General features: G+C 47.7%; 1 protein-coding gene across 2 annotated transcripts; it reads right to left on the bottom strand.

Moving 5' to 3' along the window:
- Positions 1 to 3,711: 3,711 nt before the first annotated feature.
- On the bottom strand, positions 3,712 to 16,197 carry CTF1 (cardiotrophin 1). Of its 2 annotated transcripts, none has more exons than XM_084806070.1 (3): positions 16,142 to 16,197; positions 6,734 to 6,861; positions 3,712 to 5,453 (listed from the first exon to the last, which is right to left on the bottom strand). In XM_084806070.1, the coding sequence occupies exons 1-3, from the start codon at positions 16,155 to 16,157 to the stop codon at positions 5,001 to 5,003; spliced, it is 597 nt and encodes a 198-aa protein (XP_084662196.1). In that variant the 5' UTR covers positions 16,158 to 16,197; the 3' UTR covers positions 3,712 to 5,000. The 2 variants fall into 2 exon arrangements, with proteins under 2 accessions (XP_084662196.1, XP_084662198.1); XM_084806072.1 differs by having other exon boundaries at positions 6,698 to 6,861; positions 16,142 to 16,189.
- Positions 16,198 to 18,938: the final 2,741 nt, after the last annotated feature.

Below are 18,938 nucleotides of genomic sequence, written 5' to 3' on the forward strand. Positions count from 1 at the left end.
CAGCTGCCGATGCACGTTGTGTGTGCTTCCAGTATATCTTTAATCAAAAGAATAATCACCCTCTTGGGTCTTAAAGCAGTGGAGGACAGGCTATTGCATAGCACATTAATACAGCAGGCTGCAAAGAGCTCTCTTCTTAATATGTAAAGGGGTGACGGCAGGGTCCAGTCCTTCAGGTGATAGCAGGGGTATGACAACCATGCCCCTATTTCCTTCTGTGAAACGGTGAAATGTATCCTGCTATTACACACATACGAGCCTCACCATACACTGAGACGTGTTCCATGCCAAATACTGCATTTGCACCAATTGCAACACGCACAGTCATGTTCTCTGCCAGTCTACACACACTCTGCATGTTTCTGCAGCTTTGATCCTTGGTTTTCTGGTTTGGGTTTTTTTTAATCCCTCAACACTCGTTTTATTAGTCCAAAAGTTGACTGCAGGCCCAAAGCTCTGCAATATGGCAGTGCTGCAGTTAAATACAGCTCACTTCTCCTCCCCTTAATAAACTACGAAGTGAGCTGTTGAAAAAAGCTGTTGACTGCTGGCTCCCATCACCATCTTCTAAGGGCGCTTCCAGACTGAGGGCTAGAACTATCAACTGGCATTGTGCAGCTCTTCTGTCTGTTTTTTTCTTTAACAGGTTTGTTCTGGTAAGAAAAAAAAAAGACGGAAGCAGTGGGAAACACAGGAGGGCTACGTGGAAGATGTCATCTAAAAATCTGTGAATGAGGCAGTGCAAAGCAATTTCACAATGAAAGCACTCTAGGACAGGATTGTGCTAACCCCCAGTGCTACCAGTCAAAAGACAATGCAGCTATTCCATCTTTTCCTCCTTAACAGATTTTCTATGGTAAGAAAAAAAGATGGAAGTGGTGGGAAAACACGGGAGGGTTACAAATGGAAGACGATGTCAACTGGACCCCCGTAGAATTGTGTGAAAGAGGCATACAATTGCACAATAAAAGCCTCTCCTGGAAGGATCCCTGGTCTCCATCTCTATGCATCTGATGGAAAGAATCTGTTGTGGGGTGAAAGGGGCTATGCAGTACAATGTTGGCATCTTAAGATTAGTTTGTTGTCGAAGTAGAATTCTAATTTTAAGAATCTCCTCCTTTCACACAACCTACTTGAGATACTGCTCACTTTCTGAAGCCCATCTCTTTGTTCCTCTACAAGCCAATGTGGGCCTGAGAGAGAGAGGATCTTTTGTTACTGTTGTGGTGTCTAAATAATGGAACAACCTCCCAAGAATTTAATCTGATCCATTATACACACAGTCCCATGCATGTTGAGACAGAAAAACATGGCTGTCATTTTCATGACAGAAAAACATGGGCAGTGCTGGGAGTTGTATGGCATTTTTTTTCTGACTAAACATGCATAGGATTGCACCCTAGGACTGTTTTATTTATCAGGTTTTCTTTCTTTTTTTAAGATTAGCGCTCCTAAATATTGTTGTTGTGCTAATCGGTTGCTCCTGATGCATTTTACTGTGCTGTTTTCTTGATACTTTAGATTTCTTGGTGCTGTTTTCAGCATATCTTTGCCTTACTGCTTTTCAAAAACTATATACGCTGCCTTGAGCATGCCTTTTGGCATGGAAAGATGAGATATAAGTACTAAAATAATAATCTTAAGCCTGTGGGGGAAACCTTGTCAATATACAGTCGGTATGTGCGGGAAAAGCATCACAAGGGTGTCTCCATGTTCGATTTGCTGTGAGCTGGCTGTTTCGAGGTTGCTCAGGGCACATCCTGTAGTGGCCATCCCACAGCCACCCTGGAGATTTTCGTGGAAAACCCAGATTTCCTGAAACTACTTTAAGTCCGATTCTTTTCCTTAAGTCAGGTTCTCCACAGTATAGCTGTTGTTTGCCCCAACCCTTGCATTTACGTCTGGTATGCTAGCCCTGCCCAGGGGTGTGCCTTTCACCGTGACCCAGGTCAAGGAGTGTATCCCATCCCTGTGTTTCCCAGCACAAACCAATTAGTGTCTATTCAGAAGTAACTCCCATTGCAGTCAATGAGGCTTGTCCCCTGAATGTGCACTTCAGAATTTACAGAGATCCCCCTCAATCGAAATAGCAGATTTTAAAGCACTAATTCCCTAAAGGCTGTAAAGTGCTATCTGGAAGCTGCAATTCTCCATTGCTTATTTTATTGCCTTTCGGAAGTAACTAATTCGCACCTTCAAGCCTGCGCTGCATCGGGTTAGAAAGGGGTCTGGTTTCCCAGCACAAATATGTGTGCATCTACTCAGATGTAACTCCCGTTGTGGTCAATGAGGCATGTTCCCAAAATGCGCACTCAGAAGTTACCAAGATTCCCATGCATTGAAATAATGCATTTAGGAGCCTTAATGTCAAAGCTGCGTGTCTTTGTTATTTGCTTCCTTGCTTTTTGGAAGTAATTAATTTGCAGCTTTGATCCTTTGCAGCATCAGGAGCGTCAGCAGAAAGGAGAAAGGGGGCTGGTTGGAGCCATGGCGCTTTAAGTATTCAGAGGGTTAATTCTCCTAAAGGCTGTGAAGCGCTATGTTGAAGCTGGTTTCTCAGCCTGTAAGGAAGTAATCAATGCAAAGCTTCAATTGGTTGCAGCATCTGGAGCTTCAGGGGAGAAAGAAGGCTGCACCTGTGTTTCTTTGTTTGCTTTGAAGTAATTAATGCAAAACTTCAATCTTTTGCGGCTTTGTCAGGTGTAAGGAAGGACACTGGAAGCCTCTCACATTAGTTGATCAGCCCTTGCCAGTCACTCCAATCCCTCCACCCCACCCAGAAGTATGTTCCTGTGAAGGGACTTAGAATGGTGCAGTGCACTCGTTCAGGGAGCCCTGCGTGGACCAAATCCGGCCCTTTGAAAAATCCAGGTAAGTCACGATTAGCTTCTCCTTCTGTTGTTGTGGAGACACCCCTCCACCCCAGCACAAGAGAGATGGACAGAGTTTTAAATCCTGCAGCTTCTAGGCACTGCCACTACAGTGGAAAAGTAGGCATCAGCAACAGAGTCCTTTGGGCTGTGATTTGGCCCCTCTGATGTCCCCCGCCCCCCAAAAGCTAAAAGCAGCTTAGGGAGAGCATTTGCAGCAGGAAATAGGTTAACCTGCTATTTAAGGAATTAAAAAAATAATGCATGTTAAATATGCACATGCATTTCTGTCATAGGTTGATTGGGCAGGAGGGCACCATCTTGCTGCTAACGGGGGTGGGTGGGCACAAAGTAGTTTGGAGAGCAGTTATGTGTGACACTAGGACTCGGCACAAGCTGGAGAAAATTGGCTCACTAGGCCAGCCCTCTCTCCAAAACAGCTGCTGAGCTGGGGCTTTAAATAGTGCACTAGAACTAGGTGCTCTTCAGGACTGACAAAGGGCTTCTCAGCTAGTCTCCACTCAAGCTCTCATTAATTCCAGCGCTACTTGCCGCAGTGTAGATCTCCAGCGATAACGCCGCACAGATTGTACCCTGCAGAACTGGTAGCTGCTGTTCCCTAGCCCTTGCTCAAGCACCCCACCTAATGATCACTGTTTGCAATCCAACTCACAGCCGTGAACCTCTGACCCAACAAGAGGGAAAAGCAAGTCAGCCGTCTTATTGGATCTGCTTGCTTACATTGGTTTGAAAAACGTTTGGCCCGAGCAACCTTAAAAAGTGTATTCCATGCACCCACTCCCAGAGGGGAAAACAAAAAACAAACAAGAACATTTCCTAGTAAAAATAGTTTATTAATATTAATATAATTATCTTGCCACTTTATATTAATATAAAAACAAAGCATACAGTAGAAACGAACATCTCTAGAGCAGGAACATATGCCCTACAGAAAAAGAAACCGCAAACCAGTGTCAAGGAAATAGAGGCTGTACAGATGAGAGAAAGGATTATAGGCTCCCACCCCATATTGGAATTGGGGGTCAGGTTATGTAGGGGGCTGCAAAGGGCAAAGAGGCTGTTAGGGGGTATCCCTTGGTACCAAGGCCCCGCTCCAACAGACGAGGCAATTCTGTAAGTTAGTTCAATGTTAAGCAGGGTGAAGGAGCCAATGGAAGTGTGCCCCCCAAACCTAGGAGTCAGGTTCAAATTGAATGGAGACAACGCCACTGGTTTTCCCGGTCATAAGGAAGCTCTTATCCACTCTTCCCAACACAAGCTCTGCGCCTTTAGCAAGTGTGACAGGTGGAAGCTCAGTAAGATATAGGCTTCCCCTGTAACTATTTCCAAGACAGGAGTGGCTGCACCTGTTGAATTTGTCCGCCACACACAGGCCACAAGACACAAAGCCTATGGTGGAAAGAGCAGCAGCTTTTCTGTGCTCCCCCCGCCCCAATCCACTCAGTATCTGTGAATGGACAGGAAGTTGCTCAAGTGTTTTAAAACTGAGGGCCAGCTCCTTGACATTCAGCATTATGCGGAAAGAAGAATCAGTCTTCATTGCTTCAGGAAGCCAAAACTTGTTTGAACACTTCTGCCAGACCGAAACCAGACATCTTGGCACCCTGGCTCCACTCTTCATTTTAGAAGTCAAACTAATTCCACTTCCCACGCTGGCCTGCCCTCAAGATCACAGCTGCTCCTCTTCCTTTTCTGCATTCAGAGGAAAAAATCCCTCTCATAAAATGGCTGCTATGGGGTGGGCAAAATGGCCACAACAAGGCTGCCAGGCCCTGCCAAAAGTGAAGACAGCCACTGCCGCCTCCTGCAAACATTCCCCCCATCCGCGTGCTTGAATTTAAAAAGGGAAAAAATAAAAGATAAAGGAGATGGGCCAGATGTTGCAGCAGTGGGGGTGCAAATTTGAAGAGAAAAGAAAAAAAACTTTGCCAGAAGGGAAGGGCATTTTATTTCTTCGGCCTCTCGCTGGGTAGAGAAAACATATTACCCTCCTATTTTCCATCCCCACACACACAAATGGTAGGCAACCGTGGCGGGACACACTATGTAATCCTCTCCACTCCCATTGGCTGTAGACAGATACTTAGGCGCAATCACGAGGAAGCAAGTTCAGACAGGGTATTTGGTAGCCAGAAGGGCCATGCTCTTTTGACAACAGTTGGTCCAGGCCTGATACAGCCGGCAAATGCTGTAGCCGGTGAGTTTCATGAGGAAGGCACTGTCAGTCTCCGGTAGCTTAACGGGCATTGCTGGACCAGGTGCAATGCCCAGGGAGGCCATGATGGACTTAAGGTTGCTCACCAGACCGAGGCACTGCACGCCCGCCGACTCGAGCTGGTTTCGCACCTCCACAGCTGGGGGGTTCAGGTTGGCCTGCTGGCGCTTCACAAGGGCCAGGAACTCTGGGAAGTTGGAGAAGACCGTGGCATTCTGCTGCAGCCTCTCAGCGTCGCTGAGGTCCAGCCAGGCCTGAGTAGAAAGGGGTGGCCGTGGCAGCCCTTCGAAGGACTGGATGGAAGGGTTAAAGTCAGGATCCCCAAAGGGCTCCCCTTGATGGAACGCCTAAAAAGGAAAAAGAAAAAAAAAAGACTCAACCTACGGTAGCCACTCACACATTGCAGAAAAAGGACACCAATCTGCATATGCATATTTACATGCACAAATACACATTTAGAAATGAGACCTATTATTTAAATAGAAACACAATACATCTCACCACAGTGAGGAAGGCTGCAACCAGGTGACCTGTGTGCCTGCTCAGTCTGCTGCCCAGGTGCTAACTTTCGATGGCCAACTTCCAGGCCCTTCCCTGTTCTCCCTCTTTAGGGCTCTTTATTTTTAATCCAGACAGCCCATCAAATAGAGGACACCTTCAAATAGAATAGTAGGGTTGGAAGGGGCCTATAAGACCATCGTCCAGCCCCCTGCTCAGTGCATGGAGAGTGCACGGAAATAGTGCAGAAATATAGAGTGTCCTCTGCCAGCTCTCCAAAACAGAGCCATGTCCTCTGTAAAGCGGGACACCTGGCCACCCTAGGCATTCAAGACATTCAAAATCTTTGGCCTTGAAGTCTGGATTCTTCAGGAGGCCTCCTAGTTACGACATATGTGCCCCACCTTTCCACCAAGGAACTCTCAAGTGGGTGGTACTGGTGCATGAGGCTGTGGTTTTTTCTCTTCACAACCTTGAGAGATTGTTGTTGTAGTTTTGGCTGTGACTGACACAGGGTCAATCTGAAAAGTGCACTCTAACAGATTACAGAATTCTAATCTGAGGAGGCGGGGATGGGGGAGAAAGAGGAGACATTCAAAAACACTGTGCCTCTGAGCATACGTTCAGTAATTGTAATCTACCCTTCTGAACCCATTTCACTTCCTCTCCAGACAAACATGCCCCTAGTTCTGAGCACAAAATTATGCAAACCAAGACCATTTTGCACCTTCCCTCTTTCCCCAGTGGTATTGCGAATAGCTTTGAGGCTTTGGCGAAGGGATAGGTCTAAGAACCATAACCCGAAATGATCTTTTGCAGACCCAGCCTGCTTCATCTCCTATAGCCATAAGAACTAGAAGCTTGTCCCCTACCCCACTTTTTTTGCGGGGGTGGGGGTGGGAATAGCAGGGAAGGGAGTTAATGAAACATGACTAGACTTTTTTTTTTTAAAGTGGGGGAAGGAAGTATTCTAGGAATGCTAGATGTTTTGCAGCATTCCATAACTAGTTCTATGTGGCTGATGTCCCAGGAAATGTACTGCTTAGCTGAATAACCCATCACCAAACTCTTAAGAGCTACCTAACACACACACCTCTATTAATTTCTCTCGAACACTCTCAGAACTCACGTAGTCGGATAGCAGCTTTTTCGAGCCATCGTGCATGCGGATGGACAGGTTGTGCGTTTGTTTGATCTTGAGTGCTAATTCTTGCTGGGACCAAGAGGACGAAGAGGAGAGGCGTTTGGGTAAGTCCACTGCAGACAGACAGAAGTGGGCTAAAAGTTAAGACACGTACACATATCTGGACTTAACAACAGCCCACATTAAGCCTCTGGGTTCATTTTCACAGGCAAAGGAGACTTCAAGGACACTTGTTGGGGGTGGCGAAGACAGCGGGGAAGAGAGTTAATGAAACATGACCTAGTACAGCCAGCTCTGGTGCACCTAACGCAAAGGGCCTTTGAGTTTCTCAGTTGGTAGCAGCAGCACCCAGTATACCTCCGCGCAAGTCACTTTGACTCGGAGGAGAGCTTCAGAAGCAGATATGGCATGGTGGGGCTGCTGTTCAGAGTAAAACACCTACAAGACACCCCACTGGACATGCCTGAAGTTAACTGAGAGCCAAAGAGCTCCCAAGAGATGGGAGAGTCTTTCACCCAGTAAAATGATCCAATGCTTAGAGAGTGCAGGAGCTACTGAGCACCAGCCAAAGAGCACAGCCCGGCCAAAATGCAGCTGTCTATTATTTCAAGATTTTTAAAGTTGCCCTTCAGTGAGCAAGCTCTCGGGGCAGCGTTCAAAGTTCAAACTCATAAAACAACATCCAGCCAGGAAGTGTGCCTGAGTTCAGCTGCAGCTTTCCCCTTTAAAATATGTTACCGCAGAAGCCCAGTCCTTTCCCATTATGGCTGGAGTGGACAACTTGTAGCCCTTCAGGTGTTTTGACCAACCACTCCTACCTGGCACAGCCAATGGTGAGGAATGATGCAAGTTGTAGCCCAAATCAAGTCGCCCATCCCTGCATTTTATTTATTATATTATTACATTTATATCCCGCCTTTCCCCCCCTCTTGCAAGGAACCCAAGGTGGCTTCCATGGCCCTCCTGTTCCATTTTATCCTCACAACAACCTTGTGAGGCCGGTTAGAATCAGAGTCGGGGACTGGCCCAAAGTCACCCAGTGAGCTTTATTTATTTATTTATTTATTTATTAAATTTATTAATCGCCCATCTGACTGGTCACCCAGCCACTCTGGGCGATGTACAACCCACCATAAAACAATTTAAAACAATAAAATTTTACCATAAACATTTTTTTTAAAATACCCTAGCCCACCCCAAATGCCTGCCTTAACAACCACGTTTTTAATGCACGACGGAAGCTCATTAAAGAGGGGGCATGACGGAGTTCCCTAGGGAGGGAGTTCCACATTGTGGGGGCCACCACAGAAAAGGCCCTCTCCCTCGTCCCCACCAGTCTAGCTGTCCTGGCTGATGGGACAGAGAGAAGGCCATCCGAGGCTGATCTTGTTAAGCGGCCTGTCTGGTGTTGCTGGAGGCGCTCCTTAAGATAGGCTGGGCTGGAACCATATAGGGTTTTAAAGGTCAAAACCAACACCTTGAATTTGGCCCGGAAAACAACTGGTAACCAGTGCAACTCCTTCAGCACTGGAGTGATGTGATCTCGCCGGCGGCTGCCTTTAATCAGGCGAGCTGCCGCGTTCTGTACCAGCTGCAGCTTCCGAACCGTCTTCAAGGGTAACCCCACATAGAGCACATTACAGTAGTCTAAACGAGAGGAGACCAGGGCATGTACTACCGATGGGAGCAGATGGTCGGGAAGGAAGGGGCGCAGCCGCCATATCAGATGGAGTTGATACAGCGCTGTCTGGCTCACAGCTGACACCTGAGCCTCCATGGACAGCTGGGAGTCCAAAATGACCCCCAGGCTGCGGACCTGGTCTTTCAAGGGTAGCCGTACCCCATTCAACACCAGGTCAACATCCTCCAGCCTCCTCTTGTCTCCTACCAAAAGTACCTCGGTCTTGTCAGGGTTCAGCTTCAGCTTATTCCTCCCCATCCAGCCACTCACCGTCTCCAGACATTTGGACAGGGATTCTTAGCTTCATGGCTAAGTGGAGACTAGAACCTGAATCTCCCAAGTTCCAGTCCAACACTCTAACCACTTCACACCCTGGCTCTCTTGTATCCTTACAAACCCTTACATGGAAGGATTTGTGTTAATATGCAAAGCATTTGGAGCACTGTTAACAGATACTATATAAAGAATGGAGAGAGACTTGAAGCGTACACAGCACTCCCATATCCTGCAACCGTAATCATCTGGGTCAAAGCCACCCCATGAGTTTCCATCGTCCTCGACCACACAGTGGAAAAGAACAGAGCTGTCAAGAGCGCAGTTCACAGCTAACCCCCCTCGATCAGGGGTGGGTAGTGCACAGGCTGCTTGCAGCTCTTGGCCAGTGTAGGGGAGCCCCACTGATCAGGGTCATGGGGCGGGCGGGGGAGAGGCTTTAGCCTCCCTCAACAACCCTGAAGCATCGGCAATGGCTGCTTCCCCACTCCTAATGGTGGTGGGGAAACAGCGATTCTAATGAAGTTTTGCTGGTGGGGTGTGTGTTGAGACTTTAGCCTCCAAACAAGAATAAAAAAAGACAGCCATAAAAGCCAAACAAACACAGAACAGACCGCTGCAGTGTTTCCTTTCCAATATATTTGTGTTCCCTTTCAGAGGGCTGAGATAGTGGCAGAGGGCATATCTTCAGTCACTTCAGAAGATGAAGAGACAGAACAACTCAGTCCCCTGAAAGGGAACACAAATATATAGGGAATTAAACATTGCAGTGGTCTGTTTTGTTTCTGTTTCGTATTTATTTATTATGCCACCCAATAGCAGAAGCTTTCCGGGCAGTTCACAACAAGGCTTTAGGCGCCCCCAGTGATCCTGTGTGTGCATGCGCACGTGGCACGGGTGTAGTGGAGCCAGGGCTTACAGGGACGCAGTGCTTCCACTTCTTTATTAGCAGGGACACCGACATCATCTGTCACCCTGCCTCCCCTGATCCCTCCAAGATTATCTGTAATCCTCAGTGTAGCTGGGGGGAAATGAATTTTCCCAGCAACAATATGTTGTTCCATATTGGAAGGTAAAATATTCACAGGTGGCTTGGTCTTGAAGGGCCAACTAAGACCCTTTTGCATAATATCACACCTACTCCTAGCAGACGAAAACTCCGAGAACTGATTTGTTGATATGGATCAGGAGAGCTGCTTTCACCTTTGGACTCTCTGTGGGAATGTGGCTATAGGAGCTGTGATGAGTGCCTGAACTCTGAAATTTACCACTACCCCACCGTGTGTGTGCACGCACATCTGCACGCATGCATGTGGCCCCTAACTGATTTCAGTCTGCAGTCAAAGGTTGCCTATCCCTGCCCTAGATGAGTATCATTTCATCTACACACACTACAGAAGGCTGAGGCTTCCTTCTCAGGCACAGTTCACCTTGCTCACAGAGGCAATTTGTATGTGCGCTGTTCTGGCACAGGCACATCCGTTTCTCCAGGCCCAGCTTCCTAATCCTTCCAAGAATGTCCTCCTCCACATCCTCTTTGGTTCATTCAATGCAATCAACTAAGCAGCTGGTGCATTTTCCGCCCTATACCCCACTGCCATGCAGCAGTAAGCAAGACATTTTGGAGAGCCAAAGGAGTCCAGAGATGGGGGAAAGGAACACCGACATTTGGGAGGGGGGAACTGCATGAGAACCCCATGGAAGGGCTTGAGTTGCTTCAAATAAGAGTGGGGTCTACTGGTTTGGGGGACCACTCCCTGCTGTCTGCAGAAGTTCCAAGACTTTTGGCTTAGTCAGGTGTACGTGAGGTTTTCAATTTCTATAGCAGACAGATTCATCCAGTCCAGCCCGATTTACACTAACTGGCAACACCTCCCAGGGTCTCTGGTTTCCAAGAGGGAAAAGGGCAACTAAGATGATTGAAGAGGCTGCTGGATCATCTCCCCTGCCAAGAAAGCCTGAAGGGTTTCAGGCTGTTTAGCTTAGCACAAAGAGACAACCAGGACAAGGAGTGGAGACAGGACAGAGGCTTCTAAAGGCTGTGAATGGTGTGGAGAGGGAGAGAGAAAGATTCTCTCATATAGAATACCGGGACACTGTATCTATGGAAAATAATACATGGACATAAATCTGACAGCAGCAATATCAGCTGAAGGCAAAGTTAAACACGTGATTTTTATACAACATGGGATTATTCTATTTCATATACAAATCAGGGTCACAAGCAGCAACATTGATCAAAGCCTGTCCTCAGATTATGGAAAAGAGACTAACATGCATTCCTATCCATGTTTAACCAGAAGTAAGTCCCACTGAATTTAGTATGCCTTACTCCTAGGTAAGAAGGTAGGATTGCAGCCTAAAAACAATTTGCTAATATAAAAAATCATAAAGAAAATCTCCAAGCAGCCAATGGATTCCACTCATATTTTTGCCTGTAAAATAAAGTGTGTGTGTGTGTGTGTGTGTGTGTGTGTATATATTACCCTTTGTTAACAACTAACTTTAAACTCAATGTAATTTTATTGGTTTGTCTGTATGTTTGTCTTTGCATTTGGAAAATAAAAAAACATTGGGAGAAGACTACAGCCTCCCAGGACACTCTCTCACTGACCTGAAAGTGGCCCTTGTGGACCAATTCGAAGAGAGATTAGAACAAGAGACTGCCAATTTACAATTCATCACGAAGTTCAGTTCTTTTACTAGAGCCTTGAACCAGGATAAAGCTTTCCCCCGCATCACACTACATGAATTAATTGGGTTACCTAGCACCAACAATCATTTTGTGCATGACCACGGTTAATAATGCGATTGTCACTGTCAGTATTTTCTGCATTTAATTTCTCTCCAATCTCACTGTCCCCCCCCCCCCCCGTCTGCTGCCTATTTACCTGAAGCTCTCGAGGTTGGCTGTGTTGTCCACAAAAGCTTATGGTGTAATAGACATGTTAGCCTTTAAGGTGCCGGAAGAGTCTTTGTTGTGTTAAGTCTACTGCAGCCAACACAACTACCCTTCCAGAACTAGAAGGAAAGATGAGCCCTGCTAGATCAGGCCAAAGGATTATCTAGTCAGCATTCTGTTTGCACAGTGGCCAACAAGATGCCTATATGAAGCCCATGAGTGCAATAAATAGCGCACACACCCACCCTGCTCATGTTCCCCAGCATACTGCCTCTGATACTGGGGGAAGCGTATAGCTATCATGCCTAGTAGCCACTGACAGCCTTATCCTCCCTGAATTTGTCTAATCCCACCTTCCCTTAAAGCCATCCAAGTTGGTGGCCATCACTACACGTTACGGTTGCGAATTCCATACATAGCACAAGACCCACAATACTCCAATGAAATTGTTTGGCAACAGCTTTGGGACAGACCAGAGAGCATTCCAGGGAGAATGGATCTATCAACAGTTTGCAGCCATGATAACCGAATGGCACCTCCATGTTCAGGGGCCATATACCTGATGCTGGGGGCAGAGAACAGGGATGGCTGCTTCTTTCATGGGCTGCTTGTGGGCTTCTCGGAGACACCTGTCTGGTGGCACTGGGAAATAGAATGCCAAACCAGAGAGAGGGGCTTTTGGTCTTATCTAGAAGAGACCTTCCGTGTCACTAGCTCTGATTCTTTAAGTGAGGAGTGGCCAACCTGTAGCCTTCCAAATATTTTGGCCTACAACTCCCATCATCCCTCATCATTAGCTATACCAGCTAGGGTTAATGGGAGTTGTAGCCCCAAATATGTGGAGGGCCTCAAGTGACTTTTAAGTCACTTGACTTAACTTTTAAAAGTCACTTTTAACTAGTCAAGTGACTAGTTCCTGCTTTGACAAGAAATGCCAAGAATTGCACCTGGACGCTCTGAACACAACCCTGCGTCCAGATCTGCAGGAAGAAAAACTTAAACTTCTTTCGAGTTCCGAGGACTGGCCCCAGTCAATGATTAACTCTGGCCTCAGGGGCAGAAGTGGGAAGTAGGTACATAGATAATCTTTTTATTCCTGGAGAAAGAGGAGAGAACAAGACTGAAGTGTTACAATTAAAGAGTTGGCTGGGCCAGAGAAGGTGGAGAGGGAAACAGATGGATAGAATCAGCTTAACCCTTTGCTGACAGAGAAAGGTAGTGCACCCGAAACTCTTTCATGGAATGGCTGGATGCCACACAAGACAAGCTCCTGAACCCTTAGTAATTGTGGAGAAGAGGGAATGTCAGCAAGTGTAGCATTGCATGGCAAACGAGAACCTCGCACATTAGTCAATGTCCATTTACAAGCCTGGTTGCTTGCAGCATGTTAAGAACTGCCTCCAAGCTGTCAGGTAACTCCCCCCCCCCCCCGCATTTGTAAATTACAATTTTTTTAAAAAACAAAAGGTAGCTGTGTTGACCAGAGGAAAAATTCCAAAACCCATATTAGTTGAAGACCTTTCTTAGGTCAACTAAAAGATCACAAAAAAATTGTGCAAAGTATCGAGCTCCCCAAAGATGATCCTAATGAGGAGGTCCGGAGAGCTCAAAAGCTTGCACAATTTGTGTGATCTTTTTGGTTGACCTAAGAATGGTATTTCACTAATATGGATTTTACATTTGTTAAAAAAAAAAAAAATGGTGGCTCTCCCCTTTCAGGTTGTGTGAAGAAGGTTCACAAGTGACATTATATAATGCCAGGCCAGCCAATAAGTTTCTCTGTGGGCTTATTTGGGGTAACACACACACACACACACACACACACACCCCTTGCAAGGATGCAGACTCATTTCCAGCAGCTTGAACTCCACTGACTCTTGAGGTCCCATCCAGCCAGTCTGCCCTCCCTGCTTGTCCTTGCCCTGCTTCCGCCTCTCCAGCCGGAAACATCACAAATCTCATTTAACCACATTTTACAAGCCTCTGCCATTTCCCATCATGCAAGCTGGACTGGTCTGCATAACTTTCAATTCGCCAAGCTGAACAGAAGCCTTGAGTTCTGGCTCAAGAAACCTCCTGGATTTGCTTCCTACAGAGGACTGAGAGAGAGAGAGAGAGAGAGAAGAAAAAAACCCAGATTGTTGAGGACCTCCCAGGCACAATAACTAGCTTGGCCAGCTGGGTGCCTCACAAGTTGAACAGGCCAGACTTTTAGACAAACTAAAAAAAAAGAAAGCCTTTTATTCCACACTTCCTTCAGAGTTAGGGTGGCCTGTTAAGCTTCTCTTCCCTCGCCTCACTGCCCGTCCCCCCATGTTATCTGCACAACAATTTAGGTTAGGCTGAGAGAGACTGACCCAAGATCACTCAGTGAGCTGCATGGCTGATGGAATTTGAACCCAGGTCTCCGCAGTCCTACTACAGCAACCTAGCCACCAAGGGCCCCATTGCTGACACATACAATTTCCCCACACGCTCCTTAAGATATTCTTCCCCAACTGGGCTGATATGAGTTGAAGTTCAAGTAATCTGGAAGGCACCAGGTTGGAGAAGGCTGCTTTAACCCTTTATGTTGCATTTAAAAATCCACACAGTTCCTCTGGATTTTACATCTGCGCAATTCTCCTACCCAGCTACCCTCTTATAAAGTTGCCAACTGACCAGAACACTGCCTAGCCTGCTCCTGTGCCTTTAACTGCTTCACCTGCAAAAGTCAGCACACCAGGACTTTCATAGTACACAGAAACTGGCATGACCACCCATTAGTGTCAGCAGATGGAGCTACTGTTAAGGGCACAGCATCAACACATCCCTAAAAACATTGGCAACCTCACACCCTTAGTGTGCACATTTAAGGTCACTCAGTGCAGGTGAGGTTGGCCGTAATGAACACGGTAGATTTCCCCACATTTTCCGAGGTGGAATGGCGGATCAGTTGCTTGGCAATTCTGAGTACAGAACAGAGTAGGGGAATGTAATGATTATGCTCATTACCAACTTAGCATTTATTATGTATATAGCAACATCAAGGTGCACAGCACAAGATAAAGAGCTCCCTGCCTTCTAGAACTTACAATCTAAAGTTCAACAGTGGGGAAAGAAAATACAAATATTTCAGTCACATGTACTTTGGTTTAACTATCATTTATAGACCTTCTCCAGCTGTTCAAAGTGCTTTCCTGACAATGACCCTGCAAGGTAGGCTGGTATTCTGCCCCTACTGCAGCTAGGAAGCAGGCAAAGGCAGCAACTTGTTCAAGGTCAGCCAGGTTGTTCATGGCTACAGGGGGTGGGGGAAGGATTCGGAACCAGAGACTTCCCAATTCACGGCACCACCACAATGCTACACCAGCTATTCGAGATATTCATTCACGCAGATGCCAAGGCTTGGCCACCTTGTGTACACTGTATAAGAGTTCAAACAGGGATCAGCTCAGCTGATTCGCCCACAAGCTCCCTGGGAAAAGTTCTGCTTTCTCTTAGCAACGTGGAGACACATCAGCTGATGCTCAAACGTATGTTTTGGTAGCACCAACCTAAAGTGACAGAATCCCTTACTACCTTAGACAGGTGATGGGGACACTCCTCACATAGTGCTCCTGCACCTTTAAACAACTGCAGGACAGGGAGAGATTCAGCTTGTGAAGCATTTTCCCCCCAGCCCAGCCCCAATGACTGGATAGCTTCACCGGTTGAATCTCTACCCATGATACAGCTGTCAGGGGCTTGGAAGCCCTGCCTTAAACAAGAAAAGCCTTCACAAAATTGGAAGTTCTAATCAGGTAGGAGCAAGACAGAGCTCCCCCAGGCAGGCAGGCAGGCAGGCAATTAGCCCACCCCTTGTTCCTTTAACCACACGCAGGATTGCTCCCCATGTTCCAAGGCAGCTCCCCCTCAAGTCCTTTTGGAAGCCGGCCACCTGACCGAGGAACACTTTTTAAAAAACCAGCCAGATCATGGGAAGCTTTTTGTGCAACCAGGTAACACGCAACAGAGGCTCACCTGTCCACCTTCCAGACCAAGTCACCGTTAAGAGGCATAAGAACGGAATAAAAGAAGTGGCCAATCGCCTGCTCCAGCCTTCCCCAAACCTGGCGCCCTGCAGGCTTGCTGGACTACAACTCCCATCATCTCCTGCAGGGATGATGGGAGCTGCAGTCCAGCACACCCTCGCTCCGTTTTTCCCACTCTAACTAACTTTTTAATGTCACTTCGGAAACTTCCACGGCGAGGAGCTCCCCAGATACTCGCGGCAAACAGAGACCCTTTTCCACGCCCGCCCGGCTGCCTTCCTCCCCGGCTCATTCCTGGCCCCCCATCGGACGCGCGCTGCTGTGCACGCCGGACTTCGGGGCAGAGGCCCGGGTGCGCCCTCAGCCGGGGGGTCCCCGGCTGCCCGGCCACATTTGAAAGGCAGCGACATAATGCACATTACCGCCTAAGGGGCAAAGAGGTGGGGAGAAGCCCAGCCTTAAACACTGCCGAGCTGATGCCCCACTGCCCGGCTGCCCCACTTTCTCGCCGGCGGGCCCCCTACCTGAGAGCACCTCCATTCCGCCGCGCCGTCGTCCGCCTCGGATCGCCTCCACTTGTTGCGAGCGCCTGCCGCGCTCGGTTTTTATACCGGGCGCTCGCTCTCCCCGCCACCCTTCCCTCCTCCTCCCGGCGTCCCTCGGCCCTCCTTCCTCCTCCTCTCCCGGGATCGCGAACGACCCGCGAATTCCAGTCGGCTGAGATCACCGGAGTTGGCCGGCCTGGCCGCCCCGTTCCCGGAAAGGAAAGCTCACCCCCCTCCCAGAGCGCTTGGCAGCGGCCCGCAGGCTGCGGCTCATCAAAGGGAGACGGGTGGGGAGGACAGGCTGGCCGGGGGACTCCGCTCCACGCCCCCCCCCCGTTGGGCTAGGAATGGCTCCACTTGCCCTAGGCGAGAAGGCATCGTGGGGGACTTAAAGGCGCCGTTACATTTGGGGTGGACCCAGAGGGGTGGGAGAGAAGGTCAGGGGAGAAGCCTGCTTCCTTTTATGTTGGTTATTTATTTCATATATTGATATTCCACTCTTCAATCCTGGGGGGTTTCCAGAGCGTCGAACTAGCTGATCAAAATACTACGGCCGCCGTAAAACTGTACTTACATAACTGCAGGCCTATAAAAACAAACACAACAGTAACACAACAATCGAGGAGTCTTGTGGCGCCTTAAAGATTAATTCATTCATTATGACATAGCCAAGTGTTTGCGGAATGAAGTCCGCTTCATCAGGCGCACGTAGCCCAGGAAGGCTTGTGCCATTATAAAAGGGTTAGTCTTTAAGGTGCCACAAGACTCTGTTGTTTTTGCTGCAAATGGGCACCCCTCTGGAAACACAGCAGCGCAATCCTGAGCATGTCTACTCGGAGAAGTAAACCCCATTGAGTTTAATGGGACACTCCCAGAGCCACGAGTACCAGATTGTACCTTGAAAGTCACATAAAAACCATGTCGTAGCCTGAATAAAACAGCACGTAGGACTTCTGCTTCCTCCTCCATCTACTCTGGGTAAGATGTATTGGGCAATTGCTGAAGAGTTCTGTATCACCAGAAACCCTGCACTCGTTTTATTTTGGATGTTTCTACGCGGCTGTTCACAGGGTGGTTCACCTTATACCTGCTAAAGCTGATCCAGTAAAAATATGTCTGAAGCCTTTCAAGCGTTGTTGTTGCTGCTGTTCAGTCGTGAAGTCGTGTCCGACTCTTCGTGCCCCCATGGATCACAGCACGCCAGGCCTTCCTGTCCTCCACTCTCTGTAATGGGTTGCTAAATCAACCCAAATGGTGCTGCCTGTTGGTTTAAGTCAGGCGTAGGGACTCCCATCAGCACTGACCATGCTTATTGGGGCTGATAGGAGTTGTACTCCCAACAGTATCTGCAAGGCACCATGTTCCCCGCCCTTGTGGTAAGTCCTTCTGACTTCCAAGTAAACTTTCACAGGATTACAGCCTCACAACTGATCCTGCGCATGTCTCCTTGGGAGGAAGTCCCACAGAGGGACATTTTAGCTGGGCTTGCAAGTGAAGGACAGCTTTCAATTGTCATTTGACACTCCTCCTGTGAAAAGCACCTGGATTGAGGTTTCGGTTGATATGTAACTGTAATTATCCAAGCAGTATCTCAGGTGGCTAAGTACAATCAACACAGTCATAAAATAGTAGAACAGTATAAAATGGCCATGGCCAATTTATGGCCATAAATGGCCAAATGGCCAAAATGGCCAATCAATACCTACTTGTACAGTAGAGAGCGCAGGACAGGAAGGCCTGGCATGCTATGGTCCATGGGGTCACGATGAGTCGGACACGACTGAACAACAACTTGTACAGTAAATCATGTCAAGGGGTAGGAAAAAACAACCTAGCCAATTTATAATAATACTGAAAAACCTGTATTAGAAAGGAATGCCTTCACTAAAATGACAACAGCAACAACAGATGACTGGATCCAGTTCTGAAAATCTCATGGTGGGGCATCAACACGTGCACATTTTAACATGCATATGATGGAAGCGATGGTGTCTACCTAATCCCCATGACCCATCCATACCCTCTTTTGGCTGGGAGGCAGAGCGGAATTGATAGGATTGGATGTGTGCAGGTATGATGCTACCGAGAATGCGCACACCCCACATAATTTGCTAACTTGAGTGTGCAGTGTCAGCGTACATGTCAGCATCTATTCCCTTGTCACAATCAGATCATTTCCTGTTGAAATTGAGACTATCAGGGGCATTTCCACTCTGTGATGTCATCAGTGGTGGAGAGACGTTTAAGGGCGCAATCCTATGCATGTTTAGACAGAGAAAAGGCCTACAACTCCCAGCATTCCCCAGCCAGCTATGGCTGGCTGGGGAATGCTGGGAGTTGTAGGCCTTTTCTCTGTCTAAACATGCATACGATTGCACCCTAAAGGGTTAATATCTACCAAAACTGGTGCAGAACCTATTTGTATATGGACCAAGCAATCTCTCCTCCACCCCCCCCCCCATTTTAATATCATAGAAACAAAGCAGCTGTATGTATGGAGATGGATTTGGGAAAAAGCGAGGCCTGGTGAGTCCAGGGGTGGCTCTCCTGGGTCCTCTTTTCAGCTTTGGGAGGTCAAAAATGGTGCATTGGTCAGAGGCGCAGCTAGGCTCATTTTAGACCCTGGACACAGGGTGCAATCCTATGTATGTCTGGACAGAAACATGTCCTACAACTCCCAGCATTCCCCGGTCAGCATAGAAAAAAAAGTCCTGCAACTCCCAGCATTCCCTGGCTAGTGTGGGAAAAAAAAAAGTCCTACAACTCCCAGCATTCT

Source organism: Heloderma suspectum, chromosome 6, assembly GCF_057233095.1.
Source record: "Heloderma suspectum isolate Gila_16-S chromosome 6, 16-S_ref, whole genome shotgun sequence".
Taxonomy (NCBI): Eukaryota; Metazoa; Chordata; class Lepidosauria; order Squamata; family Helodermatidae; genus Heloderma; species Heloderma suspectum.

What these genes read in the sequence shown, in the direction of transcription:
- CTF1 (XM_084806072.1), bottom strand. An exon ending in TTCGAGAGAAATTAATAGAG is followed by an intron (nt 5,454 to 6,697) that starts GTGTGTGTGTTA and finishes TTTCCTTTTTAG; the next exon opens with GCGTTCCATCAAGGGGAGCC.